We start from the raw sequence: 13,668 nt of genomic DNA, 5'->3' as shown, positions 1-13,668 counted from the left end.
TTTTTTACATCTTCGAAAAAAAACACTTTGTATGATCTCTTATAAATTACTTTAGGCCCAACATTTGGCACTTTGGCTTTCCTTGTTATTGCCAGAATGTTATGGTCACCACAGCCAATGGGACCGATATTGCTTTGGAGCTAAGCTCTGCAGCATTATTGAAGATATGATCAATACAAGTGGATGACACAGATCCACAACACTATTGGTATGCACTCTCATTGGTTGAGTAATAACATGGGTCATATTACAGGCATTAGCCACAGTTAAAAACTTCCTCTTGAGAGGACAGCTTCCCCTTCAGATCACCCAGAAAATAGACCTCTCTGTTAATATCGCACACACTATCAAGCATTGAACACATATTATCCAAATACTGACTGTTAGGACTTGGTGGCCTATAGCAGCACCCCAAAAGAAGAGGCTTTAGATGAGGCAGGTGAACTTGCAATCTTTCTATGATCCATCTGCAGCTTTTCGGTGATCATTTTTCTCACTTTCTCCATCCAGGTCTCATGTGGAGACTCTGGTATGCCATCCACAACAATGTTATTCCTCCTGGATTGTCATCTGTAATAATGATTCACAGTGCTGTCATCATCTCACGTGGACTTAGTTTGTTGTCATCTTGCTGCACTCAACACAGCCAACTGGAATTGCTAAAATGCCATTGATTGTGGAACCTTTAGTCTACCTTAAGGACAAAGCCTGATTTTCCTTTCCTTATTAATCCTGTGACTTTTGGCTAAATGTCAGGTTTAAAAACGTTCACTTTCAATTTATTTTGAACATTAATAGCCCTGGACAAAGGTATTTCACTGCAAAAGCTTGTAGGCTACTCTAGCATATCTGTTCAATAGAGTGCAACTCATGGGAAAACCCTGGCCTAAACTTTATGATAAACTGGAACATCCAGGGTTAGAATTATAGGCCTGTATCGACTCTTGGCCAGGGCCCCTGACAAACGTTAGAGTTGCATTGTATTGGATGCCCCATAAACCGTAAAAATTATGTGGGGAGGGATGCCCGCAGTGATATTTGTCATGTGGCTGATTTTGCAGTGTGCAACCTCCCCTGGGTGCATCTCAAAAGTCTAGCAGCCGCAGTCCCCACTCCTTCATCTGAAAACAGAAATGAAATCTGAAATAAATATCACTGAAGCAAAGCTAACTGGAGGACTTGTTTGCAAGGAATTGGAGAGGCAAGCAGCAGCAGCTCTATAATAAAAAGCTAGGCTATTATCCTATAAGTAGGCCTAGGGCCTATCCCTTTTGAATTATGTGAAACGAATTGAGAAAATCAAGCTGTCTGAAAAATGTATCCATGCAACATGACAAGATGTTGACAACAACTTCTTAACATTTCGGCATCATCATTTTATGGCTGAACGGCCCTTATCTCCCACTGATGTGACAGATTGCATAACTTCCACTCCAAATAAAAAACTTGAGTTATGCTCCAACCTAGTGACTGAATAAATCCTACAACTGCGGCTGATACAGCCAATGATGTGTGTATATTTAAATAATTGGATACAGCTGATATACCCTACAAGGAAAAAAAGTAGGTGCCAGTGTGCCTAAAAGGCTGGTGATTTTCTGACTATTTTAGCTAGCTACCATTATGTCGTTAGCTACTTGGGCTACCAGCTGGGAAATAGTACCCAGTCGTGAGGAGGACCTACCGCCGGTAATAATTTTTTTGTATTTAGAATTCGGAGTAGCTAGTAATACGCATTAGGTTCCGTAAACGTAAAGATGATAACGGTTGTATAAACAAATAATCTGTGTTGTTTTTATCTAACTAGCTAGTTTAGCCGCCTGAAGCTAAAGGAACAGGATGCTCTTCTTGTAGGGTGTGGCATGTTAAATTACAGACAGCATGGATAGCCAATGATGATCTAGAACCAATGCGTAGTAGCCAATCGGAAGCCAGTATTACGAGAAACCCGACAGGAATTGCACGGAAACGCCACGTGGTATGTTTATAAAGCGGCAGGCGGAAGCTTTTCAGCGCCATTTCATTGTAGAACGGTTCGGGTTTTATTTAGTGGAAACATAACAGTGGAAAAATTGGAACATAAAAAGAATCCGGATCCATCCTGATGGAAACGGCCGTTAACCCGCCCCTTGACAGGTACAATTCGGAATATTGTACTTTCAGCCTCAGGTCGGAACTGATTTTGCAGGCTTGACAATTAACACGAATCGGGACTGAATGGCTAAACCTAGTTAACTAGTATTCACTGTCGGTGCATCAGATAGCTAACTAGTCTTTTCTCAACTCTGACACCAACCAATGGAAATATTCCGTTGGCTAGGAAAATGTAAATATAGAGATTTATTTTGTTCCTAACACCCCCTAGATAGCTAGCTATGCAGTGAGGGTGGATATTGACTTATTGTTTGGGTCAGCCTACTCAATATCTTAGTGCTGGGGGATTGTTTGGAATTGGCTGTGGTGATGAAACGCTTCATTGAGCGGCACTGCGCCACCGCCATTTTCCTGCTATAAATCGTATGACAGAGAAATAAACTGTTGAGCTAGGGCGGCAGATGTGCAATTTTATTTGTAGCTTCATCAGTTGCACTAACCCAGTTGTTCACTTTCTGATGTTCGCTAGCAAACGTTAGCGTCCTGTCTAACTAGCTTGGTAGCTAGCTACTGTTGTTTACAAACGACGCGATGGTTCTAAGCTAGCCAGCTAAGTTAGCGTTTCCACAAATGGGGTCTCACATAAACAAGCTAGTAACAGGAGGAGCTGATTGGATAGTTGTGCAAGGGTTTGAGTCACAGCCGTTTGAAGGTTTTGACTGACGATCCTGGAGGTCTGTTTTGGCGTCGGTGTGTTTACAAACACTCAAAAAAGGCGGGGCGGCGACACTGACCCCAAGCGATGACTAATATAAGCGCGGAAGCCTCGTCTCTCTGCCGACTGAAATGATTGACACATTTACGAATTAAAGCATATCACAATAAAACTAACTAGCTAATGCCTTTGATTATTACCTATTACCGGTTAACACCATTAAATCAAAGTTAATTCAACGAAAATACTTGGGAGGTTAGGCTAAGTATAACAAACACGCATAGAGAGAGCAGTAAACTGGTCAACATACTATCAGTCTTTTTCCGGGTTATCAAGGAATAAAATTAATGCATTGACAGATACTCTGCAGCTCTTTCCCTTTTCTTCAACTGGTTAACTTAACAACAGGCCATGTTGTGTTGGTGTGTAAGTCCTGAGATGGAAAATCAGCTCATGAGCTTTGCCTCCCTTTGTGTGTCAGTGGGATGTCATGTGTGTGCTGTGTGAGCCCTGGAGTGACTGGGATAAAATCATCAAAATCTGGTCCACACAGCACAAAGATGGAAGGGAATAGAGGGAGAACCTACATGTTGTCCCTATTCTATCACTGAATGCAAGTTTAAATGCCCTAAGTGCTGTACAGTACTGCTGTTGAGTACAGTAGTGCTTCAGTGCTGCCCCAGGGATTTTCCCATCCAGTGATCTGGGTTGCTGGGGCTGTGGCAAAAGTGGCAGCCTATTGATAGAATCCTCATTGCCTTGGTGAGGGAGCAGATGGGGAAGGGCCTGTGTTTTGATACCTCTCAGTCCTGTAGTCCCAGGTTCCCCCCTAATGCTTTCCTGCTTGAATTGTATAGCCTGCACCTTAAAGTTTGTAGTTGGCTTTCTGTGCTTTCAATGCACAATAAGTTGACTGTATTGACACTGACTGTAGGGCAATGATGAAGTATTGCAAAGATCAAGCATAGTGTAGCTTACTACTTTTGAAATGCCAAATCAAATCAAATCAAATCAAATCAAATTTTATTGGTCACATGCGCCGAATACAACAAGTGCAGACATTACAGTGAAATGCTTACTTACAGCCCTTAACCAACAGTGCGTTTATTTTAAACAAAAAAAGTAAGAATAAAACAACAACAAAAAAAGTGTTGAGAAAAACAAAGAGCAGAAGTAAAATAAAGTGACAGTAGGGAGGCTATATATACAGGGGGGTACCGGTGCAGAGTCAATGTGCGGGGGCACCGGCTAGTTGAGGTAGTTGAGGTAATATGTACATGTGGGTAGAGTTAAAGTGACTATGCATAAATACTTAACAGAGTAGCAGCAGCGTAAAAAGGATGGGGTGGGGGGCAGTGCAAATAGTCCGGGTAGCCATGATTAGCTGTTCAGGAGTCTTATGGCTTGTGGGTAGAAGCTGTTGAGAAGCCTTTTGGACCTAGACTTGGCACTCCGGTACCGCTTGCCGTGCGGTAGCAGAGAGAACAGTCTATGACTAGGGTGGCTGGAGTCTTTGACAATTTTGAGGGCCTTCCTCTGACACCGCCTGGTATAGAGGTCTTGGATGGCAGGGAGCTTTGCCCCAGTGATGTACTGGGCCGTACGCACTACCCTCTGTAGTGCCTTGCGGTCAGAGGCCAAGCAGTTGCCATACCAGGCGGTGATGCAACCAGTCAGGATGCTCTCGATGGTGCAGCTGTAGAATTTTTTGAGGATCTGAGGACCCATGCCAAATCTTTTTAGTCTCCTGAGGGGGAATAGGCTTTGTCGTGCCCTCTTCACGACTGTCTTGGTGTGCTTGGACCATGATAGTTCGTTGGTGATGTGGACACCAAGGAACTTGAAGCTCTCAACCTGTTCCACTACAGCCCCGTCGATGAGAATGGGGGCGTGCTCAGTCCTCTTTTTTTTCCTGTAGTCCACAATCATCTCCTTTGTCTTGGTCACGTTGAGGGAGAGGTTGTTGTCCTGGCACCACACGGCCAGATCTCTGACCTCCTCCCTATAGGCTGTCTCATCGTTGTCGGTGATCAGGCCTACCACTGTTGTGTCGTCGGCAAACTTAATGATGGTGTTGGAGTCGTGCCTGGCCATGCAGTCATGGGTGAACAGAGAGTACAGGAGGGGACTGAGCACGCACCCCTGAGGGGCCCCCCGTGTTGAGGATCAGTGTGGCAGATGTGTTGTTACCTACCCTTACCACCTGGGGCGGCCCGTCAGGAAGTCCAGGATCCAGTTGCAGAGGGAGGTGTTTAGTCCCAGGATCCTTAGCTTAGTGATGAGCTTAGAGGGCACTATGGTGTTGAATGCTGAGCTGTAGTCAATGAATAGCATTCTCACGTAGGTGTTCCTCTTGTCCAGGTGGGAAAGGGCAGTGTGGAGTGCGATAGAGATTGCATCATCTGTGGATCTGTTGGGGCGGTATGCAAATTGGAGTGGGTCTAGGGTTTCTGGGATTATGCTGTTGATGTGAGCCATGACCAGTCTTTCAAAGCACTTAATGGCTACAGACGTCAGTGCTACGGGTCGGTAGTCATTTAGGCAGGTTATCTTAGAGTTCTTGGGCACGGGGACTATGGTGGTCTGCTTGAAACATGTTGGTATTACAGACTCGGTCAGGGACATGTTGAAAATGTCAGTGAAGACACTTGCCAGTTGGTCAGCACATGCTCGGAGTACACGCCCTGGTAATCCGTCTGGCCCAGCGGCCTTGTGAATGTTGACTTGCTTAAAAGTCTTACTCACATCGGCTACGGAGAGCGTGATCACATAGTCGTCCGGAACAGCTGGTGCTCTCATGCATGCTTCAGTGTTGCTTGCCTCGAAGCGAGCATAGAAGTGGTTTAGCTCGTCTGGTAGGCTTGTGTCACTGGGCAGCTCGCGGCTGTGCTTCCCTTTGTAGTCTGTAATAGTTTTCAAGCCCTGCCACATCCGACGAGCGTCAGAGCCAGTGTAGTATGATTCAATCTTAGACCTGTATTGACTCTTTGCCTGTTTGATGGTTCGTCGGAGGTCATAGCGGGATTTCTTATAAGCTTCCGGGTTAGAGTCCCGTTCCTTGAAAGCGGCAGCTCTACCCTTTAGCTCAGTGCGGATGTTGCCTGTAATCCATGGCTTCTGGTTGGGGTATGTACGTACGGTCACTGTGGGGACGACATCATCGATGCACTTATTGATGAAGCCAGTGACTGATGTGGTGTACTCCTCAATGCTGTCTGAAGAATCCCGGAACATGTTCCAGTCTGTGCTAGCAAAACAGTCCTGTAGCTTGGCATCTGCGTCATCTGACCACTTTTTTATTAACCGAATCACTGGTGCTTCCTGCTTCAGTTTTTGCTTATAAGCAGGAATCAGGAGGATAGAGTTATGGTCAGATTTGCCAAATGGAGGGCGAGGGAGAGCTTTGTATGCGTCTCTGTGTGTGGAGTAAAGGTGGTCTAGAGTTTTTTTCCCTCTGGTTGCACATTTGACATGCTGGTAGAAATTAGGTAGAACGGATTTAAGTTTCCCTGCATTAAAGTCCCCGGCCACTAGGAGCGCTGCATCTGGATGAGCGTTTTCCTGTTGATTAATGGCCTTGTACAACTCATTCAGTGCAATCTTAATGCCAGCATTGGTTTGTGGTGGTAAATAGACAGCTATGAAAAATATAGCTGAAAACTCTCTTGGTAAATAGTGTGGTCTACAGCTTATCATAAGATACTCTACCTCAGGCGAGCAAAACCTCGAGACTTCCTTAGTATTTGATTTTGTACACCAGCTGTTGTTTACAAATATACAGAGACCGCCACCCTTTGTCTTACCGGAGCCAGCCGTTCTGTCCTGCCGATGTAGCGTGTAGCCTGCTAGCTGAATGGTATCATTGTTGTCGTTCAGCCACGACTCCGTGAAACATAAGATATTACAGTTTTTAATGTCCCGTTGGTAGGATAACCGTAATCTTAAGCTCAGAGCTCAGGGATAATTTTAGCATATGAATGAGTTTTCTGCCAACATGTATTTCTCCCCTCATACACCCCCTTCTGTCTTCCCTCCGCCTGTCCTGTCTATCCCACTACTTCAACCTCTCCCACCGTCTGTTCCTCTCTCCTCTACTGGTCAGCAGCTCTCTGGGAGTGGTGGGGCTGTCTGGCGGCGGGATGGAGCACCACGCCTCGGGCCCAGGCAAGCGCATGCGGAAGCCCTCACTGCTATATGAAGGATTCGAGAGCCCCCAGCTTCCGCACGCGCCGCCCCCTCCCCCGGTCCAGCCCCCCGTCAGGGACCCCGGCCGGCAGGGCTGCATGACCAACCAGCTGCAGTTCCTCCAGAAGGCCATGATCAAGTCCCTGTGGAGGCACCACTTTGCCTGGCCCTTCCATGAGCCAGTGGACGCCTTCAGACTCAACCTCCCAGTGAGTTACTGTTTGTAGAGATTAGTGGTCACCAACTGGTCCTAGAGAGCCATAGGGGTTGCAAGCTTTTGTTACAACCCACCACCATGTAGGCCTACAGCCATGAGCGTTCGTCCATAGCTTACATCAGTGTCACACCGCCATTCAACAGTCATTACTCTCTTTTTCTTTATTCCGTTCTTTCTTGCTCTCCTAGGATTATCACAAGATCATCAAGCAACCCATGGACATGGGCACCATCAAGAAGCGGCTGGAGAACAACTATTACCGCAGCGCCAGTGAGTGCATGCAGGACTTCAACACCATGTTCACCAACTGCTATATCTACAACAAGGTATGGCCCTAATATTTACATGTATAGATCAGGCTAATGCATCAATGACAACAGAGCTAATGTATGTATCTAATTTATCACAAGGGCTTTCCATATTCACAGCAACTGTAGATGTACCTGTGTTAACTGGATGTTGATTATTAAGTGCATGTGGCTTCTTCTCCTCCCCCAGCCCACAGATGACATAGTGCTGATGGCCCAGTCCCTGGAGAAGGTGTTCCTGCAGAAGGTGGCCCAGATGCCCCAGGAGGAGATTGAGCTGCCCCCTCCTGCCCCCAGGGGCAAACCGGGCAAGCCTGGCAAAGGAGGCCGCAAGGCCAACGGTGAGTCACTCTGGAGAATGTGATGGGAAAAGCAGGCAAGATAAATGTTCAACGAAGTGTTAGTGGAATACTGTGTATGTGTGGTTAAAGATGAGTAGGAACACATGTGCAACCTTGTTTAACATGGACTGTACCTCCTTGCCCATAATCTTTTTTGGTAGTATTACCACTATGGGTGTGTTCTTGGGTCTGATTTTTCTCTGCCCCTCTCTCAGCGTCGAAAGCTCACCAGGTCCCTGCAGTGTCTCAGTCGGCATACTCCCCATCCTCCTCTGACACGGATGACTCCGACACCCCCCCTCAGACCATGCTGCCCAAGAGTCTGCCCCCCACACAGCTGCTGAGCCTGCCCCCCACACAGCCCACCGCCAAGGTACCACACTTCACTCAAGATGCTAAGACCTGAATAGGAACTTGCTATAGTACTGAACACTGTATTGATGCTACAACTTTGTTGCTGCTGCCTGTTACACACTGTATATAGGCTACAGAACCTCCATTGTCAAACAGAAAACCATACTGTAACTCCTCTCTCTTTGTGCAGAAGAAGGGAGTGAAGCGGAAGGCGGACACCACCACTCCCTCCACCATGATGACCATGCCCCTGGCTGTAGGAGGGGGCCGGATGGTGGGCCTGGGGAAAGGAGGCCACGGGCAAGGGCTGAGCCACGACCCCTCCTCCCTCGCCTCCCTGGGGGACATGGACCCCCCTCCCAGCCTGGTTAGAGGGCCCATGGGCCCAGGAGGCCCCGTCCTGCTCCAGCCCATGATGGCCGGAGGCGGGAAGACCCTGGCGCGGCGAGGGGGCAGTGGACGCCCCATCAAGCCCCCCAAGAAGGACCTGCCGGACTCTGTGCAGCCCAAGGCGCCGCGGCGGGCCAAGCTGAGCCAACAGCTGCGTTACTGTAACAGCGTGCTGAAGGATCTGCTATCCAAGAAACACACGGCCTACGCCTGGCCCTTCTACAAGCCCGTGGACGCCTCGGCCCTGGGCCTGCACGACTACCACGACATCATCAAGTGCCCCATGGACCTCAGCAACATCAAGGTCAGCTTGCAAGATAAAGATGTCGCAATGCCGTGACTCAATGAGAACTGAATGTGGCTCAAATACACAGTTCATGGATTATTACCTCATATCTTCTCACATTTGTTTTGCGTCGATATCTGTCACAGTATGAAACCAAGGAGGCTTATCCCTATCTGGAGTCATCTCCTTTATCTGTTGGAGTTTAAAACCTTCTCTTTTCTCTCCTGTCTTTCTCTCAGAGGAAGATGGACAATCGGGAGTACAGGGATTCGCAGCAGTTTTCCGCTGACGTCCGACTCATGTTCTCCAACTGCTACAAATACAACCCCCCCGACCATGACATAGTGGGCATGGCCCGCAAGCTGCAGGTGAGCTCAGTTCCGTCACCACAACTCAACCTGGAACCCTTAGTTCACCTTTGTTGCTTGACCTCCATGTCCACTGCATGCTCAGGGGGCTTTACCTGCGATATGTGGTCGTCTTATCTACCTTGGCTGAATGCACTGACTGCAAGTCACTCTGGATAAGTTTGCTTAATGACTAATATGTCAAATGTCAGTTGCATTTCTCTGTTCTGTCCCTACAACGTTCTCTCTTGTGATAACTGTTATTATTGTGTAACAAAACAATAGGGACATGATCCACAATGGAGTAAATAAACAAGCTCTCAATCCGTTTTGTCTATCTGTCCATCCAGGACGTGTTTGAGTTCCGCTTCGCCAAGATGCCCGACGAGCCCCTCCAGCAGGCTCCTCCCAAGTCCCGTGGCATGGGTGGCGGCATGGGCACTCACGCTCACGGTGGCGGTGACTCCTCGTCTTCTTCCTCCTCCTCGTCCTCATCCTCCTCGTCGGAGAGCGAGCCCAGCAGCGAGAGCGAGAGCAGCTCGGACAGCGAGGAGGAGCGAGCACACCGCCTGGCCGAGTTACAGGACCAGGTGTGTACACAGGTAGACTCAACCCCCCCGTTCACCTAACACACTGCACCACACACACCTAACACAGGCCTGTTTTCATCTACACACCACATGCATAGACTGCATCAATAGAGTTTAGACCTCTCTAATACAGGTTTTTGTAATATTCAGACAAATCCATGCTCGTATGCATACTTTCACACTCATTTGGTGTACATGTTTATACAAATACTCTCTGTGTTCAAACATGTATGTACATAAGCCTACATGGGCTATTTGCTGTATTTTCTCACTATTACACTGTAATATCACAGTATTCCTTCATGACCTAGCCATATAAGTGAAGTGTAGTTGTCCAGTTGAACACTCCACCTCTGGTCTGCCCCCCGTCACAGCTCCGAGCCGTACACGAGCAGCTGGCAGCCCTCTCCCAGGGCCCCATCGTCAAGAACAAGAAGAAGAGGGAGAAGAAAGACAAGAAGGAGAAAAAGAAGAAGAAAAAGCCGGAGAAGCGAAACCGAGGACGGCCTTGCACGGCGGTAGGGGGTGAGGACTGGGAGATGCCGACGGCCAAGCCGGTGAAGACTCCAAAGAGTAAATCCAGTAGGAGCTCAGCTCCCGCCTCCTCGCAGGGCAAGAGAGGCCCCGGCAGGAAGAAGGGCAGCAAGTAAGCCTACACTGACCTCAAACACAACCTTTCTCTTTGCTTTAACTCTACTTTTCTGACGCATTTTCTCTTTACTTCTCCGTCCCTCGATCTGTGATCCATGTCCTCTATTTCTCCTACCTTGCTTGTTTCCGTCTCTCATTTTGTAGACTTCTTTCACATTGCTTCCTCTTTCCACCTTTCCTCGCTTTACTTTTTTAAGTTCCTTACACCATTTTCTACCTCCTCTCTTTATCACACTGCAATCTCCAACTTGTCTCTAGTGCCGTGGTATTCAAAGTCAGGGCCCCAGGACAATTGACTACAGTGGGGTCGCAGAGTACAGATTATTGAATGGGACAATGTATAAAGTTCATTTTGATAAGAGATGAAAATGTAATGAATTGAAGGTGATTTGTTGATGTAAAAATCTAAATTTACCGAAATGTAGGTTGTCTTTATATTTGGGGTGGGGTCACGAGAAAATATTTGTAAAAAATTATAATTGGGTCACCACAAATTCGGGTGTGAAAAAATGGGCTCCCCGCTGGAAGAGTTTGCATACAACTTCCCTAGTACTACTCCACTGTCCTCTAACAGCCTCCACCTGTCCCCCCTTCTCCCTAGGAACACCAAGAAGTCCCAGGCTGCTACCATGCCCTACTACGCCCCGCCTGCCTCCTCCATGCTGCCCCACTACGACTCCGAGGAGGAGGAGGAGGAGACGTCTCCCATGTCGTACGACGAGAAGCGCCAGCTGAGCCTGGACATCAACAAGCTGCCCGGTGAGAAGCTGGGCCGCGTCGTCCACATAATCCAGTCCCGCGAGCCCTCGCTGCGCGATACCAACCCAGAGGAGATCGAGATCGACTTTGAGACGCTCAAGCCGTCGACGCTGCGTGAGCTGGAGCGCTACGTCATGACATGCCTGAGGAAGAAGCCCCGTAAGCCTTATGGTGAGCGGGAACGGATAGCGATAGCTAATGCTAGCTGTGGTTAGCTAGTATGGTGTGAAGGGGAATGTGTCATGTTGTCACTGCAGACACTTGCTAATGCCATGTTATGCTACAAAGAACTGATGCTACAAGCTGGTGCTGTGGTGATAAAATGCTACATGCTAGCGCTCTGGTTGACTAATACCATACAAAAGGAACCAGTCTTTCACTATGGAATGTTTAGATATTTATGTGTTTAACCTTGAACCTGTCCTGTCTGTGTGTAACAGTGAAGAAAGGGGGCCCCGGCAAGTCCAGAGAGGAGCTGGCCCTGGAGAAGAAGAGGGAGCTGGAGAGGAGGCTGCAGGATGTCAGCGGACAGCTCAATTCTGGCAAGAAACCCCAGAAACCCAAGGGTGAGAACCACACGTACACAGACACACGGGGAGCGGCTGTTGCACATGTAGCATTTAGCATGCCGATAAATGCTAATCCTATACCCCCTCTGTTTCGCTCTCTCTCACAGCGGAGAAGCTCAGCGGTGTAGAGCCCCACGCCCGGCCCTCCCGCCTCAGCGGCAGCAGCTCCAGCTCAGACTCTTCCTCCTCCTCGTCATCCTCCTCCTCTGACACCAGTGAATCAGACTCGGGTTGATGAGACAGTGGGAGAGGGGAGGGAACCCCCATAGAGCTCAGGGACATGCGGCAGTCCCAGGACGAGGTCTCCTGGGACAATAAAGGGAGGGAAAAGAGCGCCCCTCCCTCGAAAGGCACCCCAGCACGAACACTCCAAGAGAATGATGATTGTGGGATTTGTATGCGGGGTGGAGGGACGAGTGAAGGTCACTAAGGATACTGAAGACCAGAAACATATATTGAGAGTTCGGCCAGGTTTTAGAACAGCTGTCATGTTAGCGCCTTTATTCTCGAAGTGTTGGTAATGTAACAATACGAGAGCGCCTCTGACAATTCCCTATGAAATGACCATTCAGGATAATGTATATCCAAGTCTTTACTGTGTTGTGGTGTCAACAAATTGCATATCTGCTTTCACTGGACATCTTCATAGGTTTTGAAACTATCAGAAATAAACAGCACAGCGCGGAATCGTCAATTATCACTTAGCAACGGCTATGGAGGAGAAAGTGGTTCTCGGAACGTTCACAGAAACCGCATTGGCCCAACTCTCTTCGACTGCTCAAGACCCCCCCAACACTAAAATGCCTTGTTATCCCCCTCCTCCCTATGTAAATACTTGTACAATTTATCTACATTTCTTTTATAAAGAATAATTTTATGGCAATCCCCCAAAGAGGGAGACTGAGGAGTAGTGAAAGGATGTGGAGAGATGTGCCCAGCACTTCTTGATGTGCCCTCATAGATTGATAAGAACTGGATGGATATAAGCAATATAGCAGAAACCCCACTCGCCCTCCCAGAAAGCTATGTGGAGTGCGTGTCGTAGTGCTTATACTTGTCTGTTCTTTTACTACGAGGCCTTCACTCTGTCTAGTGGTAGTGGTTGATTTACAGCTCTGGTAGTTTTGTATTTTCTGTCAAGTCTTATAGCTGCAGTCACAAGAGTGGGTACATTTTTTGTTGTTTTCTGTGTTTCATTTTACATCTGTTCTTACTGCTAACAGACCAACATTCAGCTGGACATAAAGTTCAGAGGCAGAAGGAGAGTTTTATTTCCATTCCATATGTAACGCTTAAGAGATCTAACTACTGAAACTGTTTTTCTTGACAGTGAGATATGGCACTTACCATTTTAGAAACAACCAATCGGTCATTTCTCAGGATAGGAGTAGGTTTCTTTATGGTGACACTGCAGTCTTACAATCACTGCAGTCTTAGAAACTGATCGGTCTTCAGTTCTAAGCAATTCCATTAACGCTGTTTGTTCTTAAAGGAAAATTCCACTTAAACTATCATTTGGTATTTGTTTCGTTAGTCCACTGTTGAAACAGTCCCAAAATGTTTTGCATGTCAGCAATCAAGTTTTCAACATAGAACTTTCAAAATACAGAAAGTGTCACAGTATGATGTGCTTTGCAAGCTAACCGTTGGCTAGATGTTAAAAATCACCATAGAGAATGTATACAGGAGCAGACATCCTAAGTTCAAGTTTGGACCAAGAGATACACCAGATGAAAGATGTACAGAAGCTATGCTGTTAGATCTCTTTTTAAGGAAATTATTATATATATATATATAGTACTCTATTTCAGTGGTACAAATGATCATGTTTCTTTCTACCAGTGACTATTTTTTCCTGTCTT

The 13,668-nt window shown here is 47.2% G+C and overlaps 1 protein-coding gene across 4 annotated transcripts; it reads left to right on the top strand.

Annotated features, from left to right (window-relative positions):
- Nucleotides 1-1,997: 1,997 nt before the first annotated feature.
- On the top strand, nucleotides 1,998-12,988 carry LOC121559683 (bromodomain-containing protein 2-like). 4 transcript variants are annotated; one of them, XM_045226177.1, is made up of 12 exons: nucleotides 1,998-2,136; nucleotides 6,912-7,203; nucleotides 7,400-7,537; nucleotides 7,710-7,860; nucleotides 8,076-8,233; nucleotides 8,405-8,908; nucleotides 9,130-9,258; nucleotides 9,588-9,827; nucleotides 10,202-10,473; nucleotides 11,080-11,408; nucleotides 11,678-11,803; nucleotides 11,914-12,988. In XM_045226177.1, the coding sequence occupies exons 1-12, from the start codon at nucleotides 2,105-2,107 to the stop codon at nucleotides 12,039-12,041; spliced, it is 2,499 nt and encodes an 832-aa protein (XP_045082112.1). In that variant the 5' UTR covers nucleotides 1,998-2,104; the 3' UTR covers nucleotides 12,042-12,988. The 4 variants fall into 4 exon arrangements, with proteins under 4 accessions (XP_045082112.1, XP_045082113.1, XP_045082111.1 ...); XM_045226178.1 differs by having other exon boundaries at nucleotides 1,999-2,136; nucleotides 6,915-7,203; XM_045226176.1 differs by having other exon boundaries at nucleotides 1,999-2,136; nucleotides 6,915-7,203; nucleotides 9,588-9,839.
- The last annotated feature ends 680 nt before the right edge of the window (nucleotides 12,989-13,668 follow it).

This window comes from Coregonus clupeaformis, chromosome 17 (genome assembly GCF_020615455.1).
Source record: "Coregonus clupeaformis isolate EN_2021a chromosome 17, ASM2061545v1, whole genome shotgun sequence".
Classification (NCBI taxonomy): Eukaryota; Metazoa; Chordata; class Actinopteri; order Salmoniformes; family Salmonidae; genus Coregonus; species Coregonus clupeaformis.
The sequence above is the reverse complement of the archived record's forward strand: the minus strand, read 5'-3'. Positions and strand labels throughout refer to the sequence as shown.

What these genes read in the sequence shown, in the direction of transcription:
- LOC121559683 (XM_045226175.1), top strand. Translation starts at nt 2,105, where the DNA reads ATGGAAACGGCCGTTAACCCGCCCCTTGACAG. An exon ending in GTTAACCCGCCCCTTGACAG is followed by an intron (nt 2,137 to 6,911) that starts GTACAATTCGGA and finishes TCTACTGGTCAG; the next exon opens with CAGCTCTCTGGGAGTGGTGG. An exon ending in AGGAGGCCGCAAGGCCAACG is followed by an intron (nt 7,861 to 8,075) that starts GTGAGTCACTCT and finishes CCCCTCTCTCAG; the next exon opens with CGTCGAAAGCTCACCAGGTC.